The sequence below is a fragment of the Lipophrys pholis genome (genome assembly GCF_963383615.2).
Source record: "Lipophrys pholis genome assembly, chromosome: 16".
NCBI lineage: Eukaryota > Metazoa > Chordata > Actinopteri > Blenniiformes > Blenniidae > Lipophrys > Lipophrys pholis.
Genome location: NC_137634.1, coordinates 44062 through 64569, shown reverse-complemented (window position 1 = coordinate 64569; position 20508 = coordinate 44062). Strand labels below are relative to the sequence as shown.

Sequence of the window (20508 nt, the reverse complement as noted above, 5' to 3'; positions counted from 1 at the left end):
TGAGCTGATAGGGGAGTGAGAGAAATTAAAAACTTGAGGATGGGAACATTAGATATTTTAAATTGGCTTGCAGTTCTAATATTCCTCATAAACATGTTTTTAAATACTTACAACCAGGAAGTATACTGAATCTACATAAAATCAAGTCCTTGCCATTCCTGCTTGAGAAATACTGATTAAGGACATGTTTCATAGGGGAATTATATCAGAAGTTTACAATTTTCTGATGGATATATCATTGGAATCCTCACAATCCAAACTTGAAGCGCGGAAAAATGATCTGCATGAAAAACTGTCACTCAGATGATGGAATAAGGCATGCAGAGCCTATAGTCAAACAGCTATCACACGATTACAACTCCAATACAACTGGTTCATGAGAGTTGATATTACTCCACGAAAACCTAATACAATAAACATAAAATATACAACATCCTTCGTACCGGAAGTGGTACAGAGAAAGGAACACTCTTCCACTTCTGGACAGTTGTGGCCCGAGTAGCTCAGGAGATCTTAGTTCAACTAGCTGTAAAACTCTTTAATCTTGGCATCCTCCCAATGGGTCACATTTAAACAAGCAAATATTCATAGACACGAGTCTACTGTAAGCCCGAAGATGCAAAAGCACTCTCAACCCAACCATCATGCAGTGGCTCAGGGAAATGTTGGTTGTGGAAGTCAGTGAGGGAAAGAATAAGGAGAATGAGGAAAACAAAGAACACAGTTTATAACATTTTGATGGAGCCATTTCCTCCGGTGTTTATCAGTGACACGTCAATGACACGTCAGTGACAGGGCAGTCGCATGTAGAAACATATTCAAATTGGTACCACATATGATGGAGGCCTGGGTCTGGTGTGAAAACATCCCAATTGGAGCTTTCATAAGTTCACAAAACAGGTTGATATGAGTCACTGTGAGTAGAACATCAGAACTGGGTCACATCCCTGCAGTGTGAAAGTCGCCTCATTCTTGTGTCGAGCACACAAGCTTTTATATGATGAGACCCTCCCATCTGGACCTACTGTACCATCTTCAAAAACTTTTGGAAACATTTTCCCTCAAAACCACAATACACCAATGAAATACATTTTGCACAAAGTATTAATAAACATGCATACCATAAATTTGAAATTCATATTTAATGTCCTTTTTTGGAACTAATACATGGACAAAAGTCCTCAATAATACATTTTAATCTAAAGCTCACGCCTTACTGCTAGCATAATCACATTAGCATTGAAACTAATTCATTTGTGAAAAGTTGCAGGTCTTTGTCTCTGTTTAGTCCATCTGTCCTTCAGTGACGAGAGCCATCTTTCTCCTCCTCTTCTTCCTCCTCTGTCTCTTTCTGCCCCATTGCCCTGCTCGCTTGAAATCACCACCCATGTCCTCATTCTTCTGTGTAGATTGTGTCGCTGTATTTCCTGTATCTGAGCCTGGTTCTCATGGAAGTCTTCTTATTCACAATACACCATGGAAAAATGACAGGGACTGTCAGCATTTATCATTTAAACAAGCAACAATTAATCATTTTGTAAAGATGAAGATCCAGATTGTAGAGCACTAACTCAGTTCAAAGAAAAAACCCTAACCTTTGATAATGCCACAAGTTATTTGTTTCTTTTTCTCATGATTTTATCATTTGTGTGTGTGTGTGTGTGTGTGTGTGTGTGTGTGTGTGTGTGTGTGTGTGTGTGTGTGTGTGTGTGTGTGTGTGTGTGTAGATTCCCGGGGCAGCGATGGACAGAGTCAGCCTGCTTTGGCGTCTGAGGCGTCGTGCTCGCCGCGGGGCGCTCTGCATGGCCTTCTTCTGCGTCTCCATGGCTCTGCTCTATGCGCTCTGTGCCGAGAACAGCGTACCCGTCACTGATGCCATCTTCGGCATTCGGGCGCGGACTCGGGCTCAACCACGCACCCACTCTGTCATAAAGGTATTTAACAATTCCTCTCCCCTTTGGCTTCCTGTTCATCAGTTGCTTTCATGTGGAGCCTCCCCAACATCTGTCCAAAACACTCTGTAGCCCTCCACTGAATGACCAAAACATCATAGTGAAGACACACACTTGAAGAAGCTTTCAAAATAAAAGCGTTGGAGCGTTTCCAGGTCTGTCTATGTAGATTCTAGATAGTGTTTTGTTCTGGTTAGTTTGTACGTGCAAATTTGAACTATCTCCAAGGATCTATATGAGAGCAGCTCTGCAACCTACACATCTAAACAGATGGATTCAAGTTCCTTCAATAAACTCCTCTTTTCTCCCTGTGAGTACTCGCTGCCCTCATCACACTCCTGACACATCTGACCATTTTAGACTTTTTAGTCACACTCTTGACTTTTTCTTGTAGCTAGTGTTGGCTTCTTGCTTCAGCTTGTGAGTTGAGGATCTGTAGCTGTTTCCAAGAAACTGAACATTTACTGATACTCAGCCGGAGGTCTGTGACGCCCACAGGTGCTGCGAGGAGGAGCGAAGCCCATGTATGTCGACCCTCAGAAGCTCCCGGGGGTTGTCCCGGGCGACCCTCGCCGCCCCATTCCCGTGCTCTCCTCCCCGAACCGCACGCATGAAGCCGGCAACTCGCCTTCCAAGAGGAAGCGGGAGCCTTCGGGCTTCTTTGCACGGCTGCTGCCACGCCCCTTAACCCGTGCCCTGGAGACCCTGTTTGGGGGGCGGCGGCGTGGGGAGTTGAGTGGCCGAGGCGGCGATGCCGAGTTCTTCGGACCTCACGGGCTGCTGGGAGAGGTGTGGGATGACGAGATGTCCAGCAGCATGCTGGGAAGCAGGCTGAGAAAGGTGGTGCAGAACTATCAGGTGAGGCCGGATAAGAAAACAAGAAGTGGTTTATACACAAGAGAAACTAAGCTAACAGTAGTAGCTAACAGATGTGATGATGTAGCCACCAGCTAATGCCAAACACATAGCCACCGGCTAATACTAAACAAGTAGCCACCAGCTAATACTAAACACGTAGCCATCGACTAATGCTAATATGTAGCCATGGCTAATACTAAACATGTAGACACCAGCTAATACTAAACACATAGCCACCAGCTAATATTAAACATGTAGACACCAGCTAATACTGAGCACGTCGACACCAGCTAATACTGAGCACGTCGACACCAGCTAATACTGAACACGTAGCTACCGGCTAATGCTAACATGTAGCCACCAGCTAATAGTGAACACGTAACAACTGGCTAATACTAAACACGTAGCCATCGACTAATGCTAATATGTAGCCATGGCTAATACTAAACATGTAGACACCAGCTAATACTAAACACATAGCCACCGGCTAATGCTGACATGTATCCACCAGCTAATATTAAACATGTAGACACCAGCTAATACTGAACACGTCGACACCAGCTAATACTGAACACGTCGACACCAGCTAATACTAAACATGTAGACACCAGCTAATACTGAACACGTCGACACCAGCTATTGTTAAACACATAGTGTACGTCCGAAAAGTCCCTCCTGTCTCCTTCTCTATCGACTTTTCCTTCACCCCAGAAGTGTTTTGTGTGACCGCCATGATAAGGACTGTCCAAATTCTCAATAAGCAAAGGAAAGGAGGCTCAATACTTCCTTTAGAGCCTCCTTTAGCTTAGGAACCACTGATGCATGCTTTAGCAAAGGAGGTGAGCTCATGCTGCCCCACAATTCCTTGTGGCGACAACATTTAAAGGAACCCGCTCATCTGAGCGTTTACGGAAACTCACCATGTTGGAAAAAGGACGCAGATCATGTAAGTGACCAATACAATAATCTGCATTGAACAGCTTTAAACCATATAAAACCCAAATGCGCTTTTTTTAGTCCATTTTCTGAAACTTGTAGTTCTTTCACCACCACGCCAGACGTCACTAACTTTGGCCACCGTCGGATTATTATGACATCACTAAGTGAAAGTGCAGTCCGACTGCCACACCACCATGATCAACTTTCACTAACTCCTTTAGGAAGCCTCCTAACACCTTTCCTTAACCTTGTGATGTCATCTACGGGGTTACGGTAAAGTCGATTGATAAGGAGATAGGAGGGACAATTTAGATGTTCCCACAGCCACCAGCTAAAGCTAAACGCGTAGCCACCAGCTAATACTAAACACGTAGCCACCAGCTCATGCTTAGGGCATTCCTGCTTTAGATTTCAACTGTACACAATAAAGAAAGAAAACATGATTAAGCTGTGTATATGTAAGTCAATTTCAGGGGTCCTCAATTCCAGGCCTCGAGGGCCAGTGTCCTGCGCGTTTTAGCTGTTCCCACACCTCAATTTGATGTTGATGTCATCATCAACCTTATAAAAAAGCTAAATAACGAGCATCTTATTGCATTCAGATGTGTTGCAACTGGGAGAAACCTAAAACATGCAGGTCACCGACTCTCGAGGCGCGGAATTGACGACCCCTGGTCTATTTATTCATTCATTCATCAACCAAAATCACAGAAAAATGTTGATGCTAATTATAAGTTAACTAACCAGCCAGTGAATAATTACATGAATAATTTTAATCGTTCTAGTTACGTCTGATATGTTTATCTTCTGTTCGAATATAATGTGTGTCTCTGAGATTTGAAAATCACTGTACTCTATTTTTGTTGAACATATAACACATGTGTAACGTCCAAACTTTTTGGAATTGTGGAAGGTGAAAAGTGTTCCTCACATATTTTATCAGTTAGCTAACTTGGTTTATTGTGTGTATGTTCAGGCCTCAGAGAGTAGTCAAACACTCAATTGCCCTCTGTTCCACAGGCGATGAACAAATATGGTGTGGAGGTGTTGGGTCCTGGTGGTGTTTCCAGCCGGCCAAAGCTTAGCGGCCCTGAACTCCTCTGCCAGTTCAAGGACAGAGTGGACAAAGTGTCGACTTTGACCTCGGACCTGCAGCCCTTCTCTGCGCTGCCCTGGGCCGTCCAGCTGCCCCCCGGCCCACTGACCTCCGACATCGGACCGTTTGGGAGCTGTGCCGTGGTTTCATCGGCAGGCTCGCTGAGATACTCCGGCCTGGGCAGAGAGATTGGTGAGATCGTGTCACATGAGTGTTTGTCGAGGTGATGGAGCGTGTCGAGGTGACGGAGCTCTGATCATAAAGCGTGTTGGGGTAACAGAGCTCTGATCATAGAGGGCGTCAAGGTGATGGAGCTCTGATAATAGAACAGGTTGAGGTGATGGAGCTCTGATCAGAGTGTGTGTCAAGGTGATGGAGCTCTGATCATAGTGCAGGTTGAGGTGAGGGAGCTCTGATCATAGAGCATGTCGAGGTTATGGAGCTCTGATCTTAGAGCACGTCGAGGTGACCGAGCTCTGATCATAAAGCGTGTCGGGGTAACAGAGCTCTGATCATAGAGGGCGTCAAGGTGATGGAGCTCTGATAATAGAACAGGTTGAGGTGATGGAGCTCTGATCATAAGGTGACGGAGCTCTGATCATAGAGCGTGTCGAGGTGACGGAGCTCTGATCATAGTGCAGGTTGAGGTGACAGAGCTCTGATCATAGAGCGTGTTGGGGTGACGGACTTCTGATCATAGAGCGTGTCGGGGTGACAGAGCTCTGATCATAGAGCGTGTCGAGGTGACCGAGCTCTGATCATAGAGTGTGTCGGGGTGACTGAGCTCTGATCATAGAGCATGTTGAGGTGACAGAGCTCTGATCATAGAGCGTGTTGAGGTGACAGAGCTCTGATCATAGAGCGTGTCGAGGTGATGGAGCTCTGATAATAGAACAGGTTGAGGTGAGGGAGCTCTGATCATAAAGCGTGTTGGGGTGACAGAGCTCTGATCATAGAGCGTGTCGAGGTGATGGAGCTCTGATAATAGAACAGGTTGAGGTGAGGGAGCTCTGATCATAAAGCGTGTTGGGGTGACAGAGCTCTGATCATAAAGCGTGTTGGGGTGACAGAGCTCTGATCATAGAGGGCGTCAAGGTGATGGAGCTCTGATAATAGAACAGGTTGAGGTGATGGAGCTCTGATCAGAGTGCAGGTTGAGGTGAGGGAGCTCTGATCATAGAGCAGGTTGAGGTGACAGAGCTCTGACCGTAGAGCATGTTGGGGTGACGGACTTCTGATCATAGAGCGTGTCGGGGTGACAGAGCTCTGATCATAAAGCGTGTCGGGGTGACTGAGCTCTGATCATAGAGCGTGTTGAGGTGACAGAGCTCTGATCATAGAGTGGGTTGAGGTGACAGAGCTCTGATCATAGAGCGTGTTGAGGTGACAGAGCTCTGATCATAGAGCGTGTCGAGGTGACCGAGCTCTGATCATAGAGTGTGTCGGGGTGACTGAGCTCTGATCATAGAGCATGTTGAGGTGACAGAGCTCTGATCATAGAGCGTGTTGAGGTGACAGAGCTCTGATCATAGAGCGTGTCGGGGTGACTGAGCTCTGATCATAGAGCGTGTTGAGGTGACAGAGCTCTGATCATAGAGTGGGTTGAGGGGACAGAGCTCTGATCATAGAGCGTGTTGGGGTGACAGACTTCTGATCATAGAGTGGGTTGAGGTGACAGCTCTGATCATAGAGCATGTCGAGGTGACCGAGCTCTGATCATAGAGCGTGTCGAGGTGACCGAGCTCTGATCATAAAGCGTGTCGAGGTGACCGAGCTCTAATCATAGAGCATGTTGAGGTGACAGAGCCCTGACCATAGAGTGTGTCGGGGTGACTGAGCTCTGATCATAGAGCATGTTGGGGTGACAGACTTCTGATCATAGAGTGTGTCGGGTGATGGAGCTCTGATCATAGAGCGTGTTGAAGTGACAGAGCTCTGATCATAGAGCGTGTTGAGGTGACAGAGCTCTGATCATAGAGTGGGTTGAGGGGACAGAGCTCTGATCATAGAGCGTGAGGGGGGTGACAGACTTCTGATCATAGAGTGGGTTGAGGTGACAGAGCTCTGATCATAGAGCATGTTGGGGTGACAGACTTCTGATCATAGAGCGTGTTGAGGTGACCGAGCTCTGATCATAGAGCATGTTGGGGTTACAGACTTCTGATCATAGAGTGGGTTGAGGTGACAGAGCTCTGATCATAGAGCATGTTGGGGTGACAGACTTCTGATCATAGAGTGTGTCGGGTGATGGAGCTCTGATCATAGAGCGTGTTGAAGTGACAGAGCTCTGATCATAGAGCGTGTTGAGGTGACAGAGCTCTGATCATAGAGTGGGTTGAGGGGACAGCTCTGATCATAGAGCGTGAGGGGGGTGACAGACTTCTGATCATAGAGTGGGTTGAGGTGACAGAGCTCTGATCATAGAGCGTGTTGGGGTGACAGACTTCTGATCATAGAGCGTGTTGGGGTGACAGAGCTCTGATCATAGAGCGTGTTGGGGTGACAGACTTCTGATCATAGAGTTTGTTGGGGTGACAGAGCTCTGATCATAGAGCGTGTTGAGGTGACAGAGCTCTGATCATAGAGCATGTTGAGGTGACAGAGCCCTGACCATAGAGTGTGTCGGGGTGACTGAGCTCTGATCATAGAGCATGTTGGGGTGACAGACTTCTGATCATAGAGTGTGTCGGGTGATGGAGCTCTGATCATAGAGCGTGTTGAAGTGACAGAGCTCTGATCATAGAGCGTGTTGAGGTGACAGAGCTCTGATCATAGAGTGGGTTGAGGGGACAGAGCTCTGATCATAGAGCGTGATGGGGTGACAGACTTCTGATCATAGAGCGTGTTGAGGTGACAGAGCTCTGATCATAGAGCATGTTGAGGTGACAGAGCTCTGATCATAGAGCATGTTGGGGTGACAGACTTCTGATCATAGAGCGTGTTGAGGTGACCGAGCTCTGATCATAGAGCATGTTGGGGTTACAGACTTCTGATCATAGAGTGGGTTGAGGTGACAGAGCTCTGATCATAGAGCATGTTGGGGTGACAGACTTCTGATTATAGAGTGTGTCGTGTGATGGAGCTCTGATCATAGAGCGTGTTGAAGTGACAGCTCTGATCATAGAGCGTGTTGAGGTGACAGAGCTCTGATCATAGAGTGGGTTGAGGGGACAGCTCTGATCATAGAGCGTGAGGGGGGTGACAGACTTCTGATCATAGAGTGGGTTGAGGTGACAGAGCTCTGATCATAGAGCATGTTGGGGTGACAGACTTCTGATCATAGAGCGTGTTGAGGTGACCGAGCTCTGATCATAGAGCATGTTGGGGTTACAGACTTCTGATCATAGAGTGGGTTGAGGTGACAGAGCTCTGATCATAGAGCATGTTGGGGTGACAGACTTCTGATCATAGAGTGTGTCGGATGATGGAGCTCTGATCATAGAGCGTGTTGAAGTGACAGAGCTCTGATCATAGAGCGTGTTGAGGTGACAGAGCTCTGATCATAGAGTGGGTTGAGGGGACAGCTCTGATCATAGAGCGTGAGGGGTTGACAGACTTCTGATCATAGAGTGGGTTGAGGTGACAGAGCTCTGATCATAGAGCGTGTTGGGGTGACAGACTTCTGATCATAGAGCGTGTTGGGGTGACAGAGCTCTGATCATAGAGCGTGTTGGGGTGACAGACTTCTGATCATAGAGTGTGTCGGGGTGACAGAGCTCTGATCATAGAGCGTGTTGAGGTGACAGAGCTCTGATCATAGAGCATGTTGAGGTGACAGAGCTCTGATCATAGAGTGGGTTGAGGTGACAGAGCTCTGATCATAGAGCGTGTTGAGGTGACAGAGCTCTGATCATAGAGTGGGTTGAGGTGACAGAGCTCTGATCATAGAGCGTGTTGAGGTGACAGAGCTCTGATCATAGAGTGGGTTGAGGTGACAGAGCTCTGATCATAGAGCGTGTTGAGGTGACAGAGCTCTGATCATAGAGCGTGTTGAGGTGACAGAGCTCTGATCATAGAGTGGGTTGAGGTGACAGCTCTGATCATAGAGCGTGTTGAGGTGACAGAGCTCTGATCATAGAGTGGGTTGAGGTGTTGGAGCTCTGATCATAGAGTGGGTTGAGGTGACAGAGCTCTGATCATAGAGTGGGTTGAGGTGTTGGAGCTCTGATCATAGAGTGGGTTGAGGTGACAGAGCTCTGATCATAGAGTGGGTTGAGGTGACAGAGCTCTGATCATAGAGCGTGTTGAGGTGACAGAGCTCTGATCATAGAGTGTGTTGAGGTGACAGAGCTCTGATCATAGAGCGTGTTGAGGTGACAGAGCTCTGATCATAGAGTGTGTTGAGGTGACAGAGCTCTGATCATAGAGCGTGTTGAGGTGACAGAGCTCTGATCATAGAGCGGGTTGAGGTGACAGAGCTCTGATCATAGAGCGTGTTGAGGTGACAGAGCTCTGATCATAGAGTGGGTTGAGGTGACAGCTCTGATCATAGAGCGTGTTGAGGTGACAGAGCTCTGATCATAGAGTGGGTTGAGGTGACAGAGCTCTGATCATAGAGTGGGTTGAGGTGACAGAGCTCTGATCATAGAGCGTGTTGAGGTGACAGAGCTCTGATCATAGAGTGGGTTGGGGTGTTGGAGCTCTGATCATAGAGCGTGTTGAGGTGACAGAGCTCTGATCATAGAGCGTGTTGAGGTGACAGAGCTCTGATCATAGAGTGGGTTGAGGTGACAGAGCTCTGATCATAGAGCGTGTTGAGGTGACAGAGCTCTGATCATAGAGCGTGTTGAGGTGACAGAGCTCTGATCATAGAGTGGGTTGAGGTGACAGCTCTGATCATAGAGCGTGTTGAGGTGACAGAGCTCTGATCATAGAGTGGGTTGAGGTGACAGAGCTCTGATCATAGAGCGTGTTGAGGTGACAGAGCTCTGATCATAGAGTGGGTTGGGGTGTTGGAGCTCTGATCATAGAGCGTGTTGAGGTGACAGAGCTCTGATCATAGAGCGTGTTGAGGTGACAGAGCTCTGATCATAGAGTGGGTTGAGGTGACAGCTCTGATCATAGAGCGTGTTGAGGTGACAGAGCTCTGATCATAGAGTGGGTTGAGGTGACAGAGCTCTGATCATAGAGTGGGTTGAGGTGACAGAGCTCTGATCATAGAGCGTGTTGAGGTGACAGAGCTCTGATCATAGAGTGGGTTGGGGTGTTGGAGCTCTGATCATAGAGCGTGTTGAGGTGACAGAGCTCTGATCATAGAGCGTGTTGAGGTGACAGAGCTCTGATCATAGAGTGGGTTGAGGTGACAGAGCTCTGATCATAGAGCGTGTTGAGGTGACAGAGCTCTGATCATAGAGTGGGTTGAGGTGACAGAGCTCTGATCATAGAGCGTGTTGAGGTGACAGAGCTCTGATCATAGAGCGTGTTGAGGTGACAGAGCTCTGATCATAGAGCGTGTTGAGGTGACAGAGCTCTGATCATAGAGCGTGTTGAGGTGACAGAGCTCTGATCATAGAGTGGGTTGAGGTGACAGCTCTGATCATAGAGCGTGTTGAGGTGACAGAGCTCTGATCATAGAGTGGGTTGAGGTGACAGAGCTCTGATCATAGAGTGGGTTGAGGTGACAGAGCTCTGATCATAGAGCGTGTTGAGGTGACAGAGCTCTGATCATAGAGTGGGTTGGGGTGTTGGAGCTCTGATCATAGAGCGTGTTGAGGTGACAGAGCTCTGATCATAGAGCGTGTTGAGGTGACAGAGCTCTGATCATAGAGTGGGTTGAGGTGACAGAGCTCTGATCATAGAGCGTGTTGAGGTGACAGAGCTCTGATCATAGAGTGGGTTGAGGTGACAGAGCTCTGATCATGGAGCGTGTTGAGGTGACAGAGCTCTGATCATAGAGCGTGTTGAGGTGACAGAGCTCTGATCATAGAGTGGGTTGGGGTGTTGGAGCTCCAGCACGATCACAAGGTGTGTCAAAGTTTCCCATGCGGTTTTGTATTGACGGACACAGAGATTTAACAGCGTTTTGTTCAACCACAGACTCCCATGATGCCGTGCTGCGTTTCAACGCTGCACCCACTGCTGGATATGAGAAGGACGTCGGGTCTAAAACCACGATCCGCCTCATCAACTCGCAGGTATTAATCGAAAAACATGGTCACGCCATGAAGCTCTTGTATCTCATGGCAGAACGTCTCTGGCCATCATAGAGGGTATGAGTAGATGGACAAAGTGATCCTGGTGTTGTCGAGTGTTCAGATGGATTTTTGTTTGTTCAGCGTCAGTTGAGACTTTAATTTAAACGTTTACATGATTTTTCACAGGTGATGGCATCTGATGACCACCGCTTCCTGTCCAGCTCGCTGTACAGCTCAGGTGTTCTGGTGGCCTGGGATCCCGCTCCTTACTCCGCTGACCTCATGCAGGTGACGCGCACATGACAGAAACACTTTACAGTTGTATTTCACCAACAAAAACAATTAAATGCTTTTACTGTCTGAGTTTTAATTTATAGATTCATGGTTTCAATTTGAGGCTGAAACTACAACCTGAAGCAGTTCTTTAAGATAGTGAGATTCTCAAACTCTCTAAACAGTCCCTGAAGGCATCTCAGAGGATGCAATGCTTCACTACTTATAAAATAAACCTTTATTGTCATTGCACAGTCAAACTATTGTACAATAGTAAAACAAATAGTGCCAAAAAATGCAATTGTTAAAGATGAGCATATACATCTCACATTAAAAGAATGTATCACAATCAGAATCAGAAGTACTTTATTAATCCATGTGGGAAATTCTTTTGACATAGTCCCACACAGAATGAAAGGACAGTTAAATAAAGTTAAATGAGTAATGTCCATATATACAGGATTAATCTGAGCGGTGTAGGTGGAGCAGTGATGGTGTAGTATGAATGGCGTACTGATGATGATGTAGCGGTGATGGTGTAGCAGCAGAGTGAGATTAACAGTCAAACACAACACACAGTAATGTATAAGGAACACTCTCCTATGACACACTGTTGTGACCTGTGGTGGAATGAGACTGTTGCTGAAGGTGCTGCTCCTAACCAGAACATCATGGACGACGGGGTCATTGCTCAGGATGAACCTCAGTTTGGAGTTTCGACCAGACTCTCCTCTCTGACACCACCTGCAAAGGGTCCATCGCCACCCCCACCCTCACCATGTTACATCTCCACCCCAACAACATCACTGGCCTTCCCAATGAGTTTGTTGAGCCTGTGGGTGTCAGCCACCCTCAGCCTGCTGTTCCATCCTCACTGCCTCACAAGATGGCTGCTGTGCCTTGTCTTTGAGTGACTAGCTGGTCTGAATCCATCGGATATTACGTTAATCCTGCTATAAAGTACTGAAGTGGGGTACTTTTTTACATTTTTGAGATTTTGTCTTTTTGCGGACCTCAGGACAGCCAAACCAGGACTGTGGCATAAGAATTCCTAAGGCCGCAGGGCCTGTTAGGCCTTTATTGAAGAAAGGTGAAACCACTATCTTCAACTCTACTGCAAAAATTCATACTTTCCGTACAAACTGTTGCTGGTACATCTTGGTAAGATGCCTCTTAAAAAAGCTGCTATCTGTGAGAATGAGTCCTTTGTCACCATGGCTGTCCTCATTCAAATGCTGGATCAGCAGAGACCATTTCATAAAGAAATGCTGTCTCAACAACAAGAGAATTTTAAATGTTTTATTCAAGTCGTTATGGAGGGGGCAAACAAGAGGCTGGATGGTGTAATTAGAGATGTGCAGGAGCTGAAGACAAGCCTCGAATTCACACAGCGGAAAATGGAGGAGATGAAGTCATCGCATACAGAAATGGAGGCCAAACTGAAATCTGTTGATAAAAGTCTAGCTGGCTACAGACATGACGTGGATGATATGTTCACAAAACTGGACCTCATTGAGAATCAAGAACGTCCTCATTGAAGGCATGACGGATGAAAAGGATGAAATCTGGAAGGATTTGGAGCTAAAAGTTCATAATCTGTTTTCCAGTAATCTTGGACTGGACACTAAAAGTATTGAAATTGAGCGTGTCCAAAGACTGGGACAGCATGAGGAAGGTGGAAGACCAAGACGAGTGGTGGTTAGTCTCCTACGCCTGTCGGGGAAACAACAGATCTGAACTGAAGGGGACCAAAATCTTCCTAAATGAAGACTTCTCAGGGACGGTGCTACAGAGACGGAAGGAACTGTGGTCCAAGCTCAAAGCTGCAAGACAAAGGAGACCGAGCCACATGGAGGTATGATCAACTAATTGTCCGGCCAAGAGGAACTCAAACAAAAGACACTTCAATCTTTCACCATCACAGATGTGCTGGGATGAGTTAGAATGTCTGCCTTTTTTTCCTGATTATCATTATTTTTTATTGATGGACAGAAGTCCTAATAAGAAAACGGACTGACCTTTAGGCCCTCAAAGAAGGGTCTGATTTCCGCCCACTTAAATATCTGCAGTCTCAGGAATAAAGTAGGGGAAATTAATAGAATCTGCCCAACAAGTGGTGTTCACATCTTGGCACTATCTGAAACACATTTAGATGAGAGTTTTGATGATTCACTTGTAACTGTCAGTGGATATAACTTGTACAGAAAAGACAGAAACAGATATGGAGGAGGTGTTGCACTTTATATTCAAGAAGATATTGTCACTATGTTAAGAGAGGATCTCATGAACTTTGACAATGAAATATTATGGGTACAGATTCATTTACCATTCAGAAAGCCAGCATTAATTGGTTGCTGTTACAGGCCTCCAAGTTCTCACACATGTTATTTGGATGAATTATGTAAAAACCTTGTAAGGGCCTGTGATTAAAACAAAGAGGCGTTTATTTGAGGTGACTTTAATGTGGATTGGTTTTCCAAAGCTTGCCGGTTGTTTTAGAAGATGTCTGTTATGACCAGTATTTGTCATCTATCTCAGATTGTTGAGCAGGCCACAAGAGTGTCTTTCAGTGAAAATGGTGTAAAGACATCCACTTGCACAGATCTCCTATTCACTAATGTACTTGAACTTTGATCAAAAGCTGTATCCAGGGCTGTGGGCTGTAGGGATCAGAATTTGATTGCAGTATCAAGAAAAACTGAAATGCCTAAATCAGGGGCTAGGATCTTACAAAGGAGATCTTTTCAAAGATTTAATCGAGATTCTTTTTTAACAGACTTTAACAATTTGCAATGGGCGGATGTTTGTGACCAACATGATGTAAATATAGCTAGGGTTAGGGTGACCCCCTAACGCTAAGTGTTTATGGATATACTACTGTAGTAGTAGTCAACAAGCATGCACCACCCCGGAAGAGAACAGTCAGGAGTAACAGCGCTCCTCGGGTGGATAATGAACTAAGATCTTTAATGCTTCAGAGGGATAAGGCCAAAGATACTGCTCAGAAATCAGGGAATCAGGACTGGAGTTAGGGTTAAGGTTAGGGTTAGGTTTAGGGTTAGGGTTAGGGTTAGGACTGGGGGTGCGGCGGGCTTCGCCGTCGGAATTGGGGGGCTCTCGGCCCGTGGGCCCTGCTTCGGCCAGTCTCGGCTTGGCGGCTTGGGTCAGAGCCTGGGGCCCTGTGCCCTTTATCCTTCTCTTGTGGGGTCCTCTTGCCTGGGGGGGATTCCTCTCTGTATTCTCTATCTGGTTCTTTCTGGGCGAGGGCGTGGCTCTCTGGGGTGGTTCGCTGAGGCCTCGCCCGGTCTGGGGGGCTGCCGGCCGCCGGGGTGACGGTGTCCGGGCCCGATGGCCTCGGGTGCCCGGGTTGTCGCTACAGGCCCCCCCACAACAGTTCCGGCCACACCCAGTGGACAAACCACACACACACACACACGCACACACACACACACGCGCTGCTCTCCTCAGAATCACAATCAGCCAATACTTTATGAACAGGGTAAAACCCTCAGTGTTTGTGTATTTTTGCAATAATTCACTTGCCCTCTCCCCCTCTCTCTTTCTCCCTCTCCTTCTCTCTCCCACTCCCCTCTCTCTCCCTCTCCTCCCCTCTCTCTTTCTCCCTCTCCTTCTCTCTCCCACTCCCCTCTCTCTCTCTCTCCTTCTCTCTCCCACTCCCCTCTCTCTCTCTCTCTCTCCTCCCACTCCCCTCTCTCTCCCTCTCCTCTCCTCCCCTCTGTCTCTCCCTCTCCTTCTCTCTCCCACTCCCCTCTCTCTCTCTCCTTCTCTCTCCCACTCCCCTCTCTCTCTCTCTCCTCCCACTCCCCTCTCTCTCCCTCTCCTCTCCTCCCCTCTGTCTCTCCCTCTCCTTCTCTCTCCCACTCCCCTCTCTCTCTCTCCTTCTCTCTCCCACTCCCCTCTCTCTCCCTCTGTTTCTCTCTCCCTCTCCTCCCCTCTCTCTCTCCTCCCACTCCCCTCTCTCTCCCTCTCCTCCCCTCTCTCTTTCTCCCTCTCCTTCTCTCTCCCACTCCCCTCTCTCTCTCTCCTTCTCTCTCCCACTCCCCTCTCTCTCCTTCTGTTTCTCTCTCCCTCTCCTCCCCTCTCTCTCTCTCCTCCCACTCCCCTCTCTCTCCCTCTCCTCTCCTCTCCTCCCCTCTGTCTCTCCCTCTCCTTCTCTCTCCCACTCCCCTCTCTCTCCCTCTCCTCCCCTCTCTCTTTCTCCCTCTCCTTCTCTCTCCCACTCCCCTCTCTCTCCCTCTGTTTCTCTCTCCCTCTCCTCCCCTCTCTCTCCCTCTCCTCTCCTCCCCTCTGTCTCTCCCTCTCCTTCTCTCTCCCACTCCCCTCTCTCTCCCTCTCCTCCCCTCTCTCTTTCTCCCTCTCCTTCTCTCTCCCACTCCCCTCTCTCTCTCTCCTTCTCTCTCCCACTCCCCTCTCTCTCCCTCTGTTTCTCTCTCCCTCTCCTCCCCTCTCTCTCTCTCCTCCCACTCCCCTCTCTCTCCCACTCCCCTCTCTCTCCCTCTCCCCCCTCTCTCTTTCTCCCTCTCCTTCTCTCTCCCACTCCCCTCTCTCTCCCTCTCCTCCCCTCTCTCTTTCTCCCTCTCCTTCTCTCTCCCACTCCCCTCTCTCTCTCTCCTTCTCTCTCCCACTCCCCTCTCTCTCCCTCTGTTTCTCTCTCCCTCTCCTCCCCTCTCTCTCTCTCCTCCCACTCCCCCCCTCTCCCTCTCCTCTCCTCCCCTCTGTCTCTCCCTCTCCTTCTCTCTCTCTCTCCCCCTCTCTCTCCCTCTGTGTCTCTTTCCCTCCAGCCCAGTCCGTCACCCCACCACAGAAGTAGTGTTTAAAGTTCTTTTTTTCTTTAAAAAAATGTCCTGTTACAACATGGACTCATGTGCTTATAGACAATGCAGCCTATACTTCATATGTACATATGTATTATTTCTTTTTAAATATGGTGGGTGCAGCTTATGTAAATTTTTTTAAATGGTGTACACTGTACTGTCTGTGTCCCATAGTCACGTGATCATTGACAACATCAACATTTTTCACATTGCACACCTAAATCACGCAGTTATATTACTCTACAGGCAGTACATTCCCTAAAAATTAAAATCAGATAGTTTTCAGCACACCGCGTTCCTGTTCTGTCCATTCCTACACGACCCCAGGTTCCTCTGTCAGTTTTCAAGTAGATTCACTTCACCATTTGTTTCACAATCACACACTAAAATCACACCTAATTGAAATACTGTGTCAAGGCAAATTTTAAAAAATGTCCTAAAAAATTTCTAATTGTTTTCAGTAAACTGCACCACATCTTGTTCTACATTCACATCTACATTTACTACTTGACTACAACTGTCAATGATTTTGTGTTGATAGGGGGCAGACATTATAAGTTTTGACTTCTTTCTGCCACCCTTTCATTCAAAATATTTGCTATATTTATATATTTTGCTTGTTGTTTTTTTTTTTGTTTGTTTTAATGAATTACAAAAATTAAAATGAAACATGCCCCCAGGTTCCTCTGGGTCAGTTTTCAAATGGATTCATTACAGATTTTTTTTAACTCAATTACACCCAATACATATAATGCTGTACATACGGATTAAATTAAAATCCCCACAGGGACAATAAAAGTATATCTGAACTTATTCAGGATGGTGTGTAGTGACAGCCACTCATCTCTCTCTCAGTCAGTCTTTAGTCTGATTTATTTTAGGGAATTTTTTAAAAATCTGCCAACATTTAAATAAATATGCAATTACTTGCAACATGTACTTATGTTTTTTGTTTTTTTAAATCTCACACTACTACAATAAGGCAGCCGGTGAATCCACACGCTGCACAAGGTGCCCTTATTTTACACTTAGCACCTGCCGCCCCAAATGTCTGTGCACGCCGCTAAAAATCATGTTTTTGTCCCATATTTCTTTGAGAGACGGACAGCATGTCACTAAGGGGAAGACCGGCACTTATTCTTTTTGTACCTAAAGCACTGAATGTATACGTGTATGTATGTGAGTGCAGTATTTATGTTTTTATACTTGTTGCAACACTTAATTGTCCTACGAAAGAAGAAAATAAAAACTGAACTGAATTGAAAACTGTCAAAATAAATAGTGAACAGTAAAGTGGCTCAGTTTAAATGACCTGTAGGTGCAAAGAATAATTATTGTCATGGTTTTAATGCCCATTGCCCACTGTTGGACCAGATTTTATTGGTGTGCATTGATTACGGCTATTTCCTTATTATAAAAACTGTCCTCTTGTCTGACAGTGTCACGATAGATAAAGTGCACAGCTTTTGGGATTCAGTGAAAAAACTATTGATGAGAAAGTTAAAACAAGTCTGGAAATTCAGGAAGTTTGTTTTTGACTTTTGACCACATCACATCTTGTTTTTGCCCCCCTTCAGTGGTACAACAGGACAGATTACCCCATCTTCATCCAGTACCAGAGGTACCGGAGGCTTCACCCGCTGCAGCCCTTCTACATCCTTCACCCCCGCTTTGAGTGGCAGGTGTGGCAACGAATCCAGGATAACATGGCCGAGCCCATCCAGAAGAACCCGCCCTCCTCCGGCCTGCTCGGTGCGTGATGTAGTTTCAGTTAACGTCTAGATTATAGAGCATCTTCTTCCTATAACGTCCAGATTATAGAGCATCTTCCCCCACTAACATCCAGATTATAGAGCACCTGCCTCCACTAACATCCAGATTATAGAGCATCTTCCTCATATAACATCAGATTATAGAGCATCTTCCTCCTCTAACATCAGATTATAGAGCATCTTCCTCCTCTAACATCTAAACCAGGGGTTGGAAAGTGGGGCGGCCGTACGGTACGGTAAGGCAAAGTGCACCCAGACCAACTGTGTTGCACGGTCCCACCACAGAGAGTGTGGTAAAATATAGGCGGGTTGTGAACGCAACGTAACGACGCAGGCATGTGATGTCTTTACGCAAATATAGTGGCGCGGAGGATGCGGGGGATGCGGGGGCTTCCTCACCGCCGTTTGAAGCCGAGGGAAACTTTCTCAATCCAAACAGCAGCGTCCGTCTCCCCCCGGATCTCCTCCATTTCTGAAACTGATAGGAGCATCTGAACCTCGTTGAAAGACCGCGGTGCTGTGGAGCGCCGACGTTTCAATAAACCCAGTCAATAAAACAACCTGTGAGCGCAAAGCAGTGTATGTGAACAATAACAGGAGGGTTTACAATAGATGAGATACTTAAATATGTCATCTACCATTTCCTGCAGTGAAATTCCTGCACGGTTACAACCTGGACTCCTACGGGTTACAGTCAAGTATGGCCTTGATGTTGGGTTTTTTTCTTTTTAAATTTTTCGTGTGCTTATATTCAGGTGTACTCAATCGTCTTTAAAATATGGTACTTTATACTGTTGTTGTTTAAACTGTTACAGGTTTTTGGTCACAAATGTGATGTGACTTCTTCCCTTTTTCCCACCAAGGCACTGTTCTGATGATGTCACTGTGTGATGTGGTGCACGTGTACGAGTTCCTGCCGTCCCGCCGTAAGACGGAGCTCTGCCACTACTACCAGCGCTTCTACGACGCCGCGTGCACTCTTGGTGCATACCACCCGCTAATGTACGAGAAGAACCTAGTGAAGCGCATGAACCAGGGCTCCGACCGCGATGTCTACAGCCACGGACGGGTCACGCTCCCCGGGTTCAGCAGGCTGAACTGCACCCAGGCAGGCGGAGAAGCATCTGACTGAAAACACTTACACACACACACACACACACACACACACACACACACACACACACACACACACACACACACACACACACACACACACACACACACACCTTGCATGAAGGCGGACAACTGCATGAAAACTTCATACTCGCTGCCAGAGGAACCACCTTGATAAATGCTACATGTCATCCAAACAGGCTGAACACACACACACACACACACACACACACACACACACACACACACACACACACACACACACACACACACACACACACGTAGCTCCATTGATCAACGTGAATTAATATTGATCACTACAACACTGGAGCATGAACTTATTTTGATCAGACATCAGCTGTAGCAAAGGCTGTTTTAGCTATCTGGCTGTAATTAGCCACATTGCAGTCAGTTTTTCATGCTGTTAGTTTTATTTTTCAAAAATCTCATTTTGGTGGTGTAAAATGTGTTATACAACAGGATTTACTGCCAGAAAGCAGTGTTACAGTGGTGCCTTCGACTTTAATCGTTTTAAGTAGAAAGATTCACCACACTTGAAATTTCATGAACTTAATGTTTGCTACTTTACAAGCTACATTAACTCTCCTCCTAACCTAGTACCTTTTTTATTGACTCATTCATGAAGCCACTGAAGTTTTAAATGTGTTGAGCGATGTACTAAACATAGCTTTTCCTTAAACCTGTTGTGTCCAGTTACCTAATACAGTACAGACCAAAAGTTTGGACAAACCTTCTCATTCGAAGAGTTTTCTTTATTTTCATGACTATTGACATTGTAGATTCACACTGAAGGCATCAGAACTATGAACTAACACATGTGGAAATATATACTTAACAAAAAAGTGTGAAACAACTGAAAACAGGCCTTATATTCTAGGTTCTTCAAAGTAGCCACCTTTTGCTCTGATTACTGCTTCGCACACTCTTAACATTCTCTTGATGAGCTTCAAGAGGTAGTCACCTGAAAGGTCTTCCAACAGTCTTGAAGGAGTTCCCAGAGATCTTAGCACTTGTTGGCCCTTTTGCCTTCACTCTGCGGTCCAGCTCACCCCAAACCATCTCCACTGGGTTCAGGTCCGGTGACTGTGGAGGCCAGGTCATCTGGTGCAGCACCCCATCACTCTCCTTGGTCAAACAGCCCTTCCACAGCCTGGAGGGGTGTTTGGGGTCATTGTCCTGTTGAAAAATAAATGATGGTCCAACTAAACGCAAACCGGATGGAATAGTATGATGCTGCAAGATGCTGTGGTCGCCATGCTGGTTCAGCCATGCTGGTTCAGCCATACTGGTTCAGCCATGCTGGTTCAGCCATACTGGTTCAGCCATGCTGGTTCAGCCATGCTGGTTCAGCCATGCTGGTTCAGTATGCCTTCAATTTTGAATAAATCCCCAACAGTGTCACCAGCAAAGCCCCCCCACACCATCACACCTCCTCCTCCATGCTTCACGGTGGGAACCAGGCATGTCGAGTCCATCCGGTCACCTCTTCTGCGTCGCACAAAGACACGGTGGTTG

At 46.8% G+C, this 20508-nt stretch overlaps 1 protein-coding gene across 1 annotated transcript; it reads left to right on the top strand.

Annotated features, from left to right (window-relative positions):
• Positions 1–1733: 1733 nt before the first annotated feature.
• Positions 1734–18991, top strand: st6gal1 (ST6 beta-galactosamide alpha-2,6-sialyltranferase 1; the record flags this gene model as incomplete). Its single annotated transcript, XM_080483345.1, has 7 exons — positions 1734–1934; positions 2451–2810; positions 4770–5037; positions 10882–10979; positions 11166–11267; positions 17665–17839; positions 18723–18991. Exons 1-7 carry the CDS (start codon positions 1743–1745, stop codon positions 18989–18991), a joined length of 1464 nt encoding a protein of 487 aa, XP_080339471.1. The 5' UTR covers positions 1734–1742.
• Positions 18992–20508: the final 1517 nt, after the last annotated feature.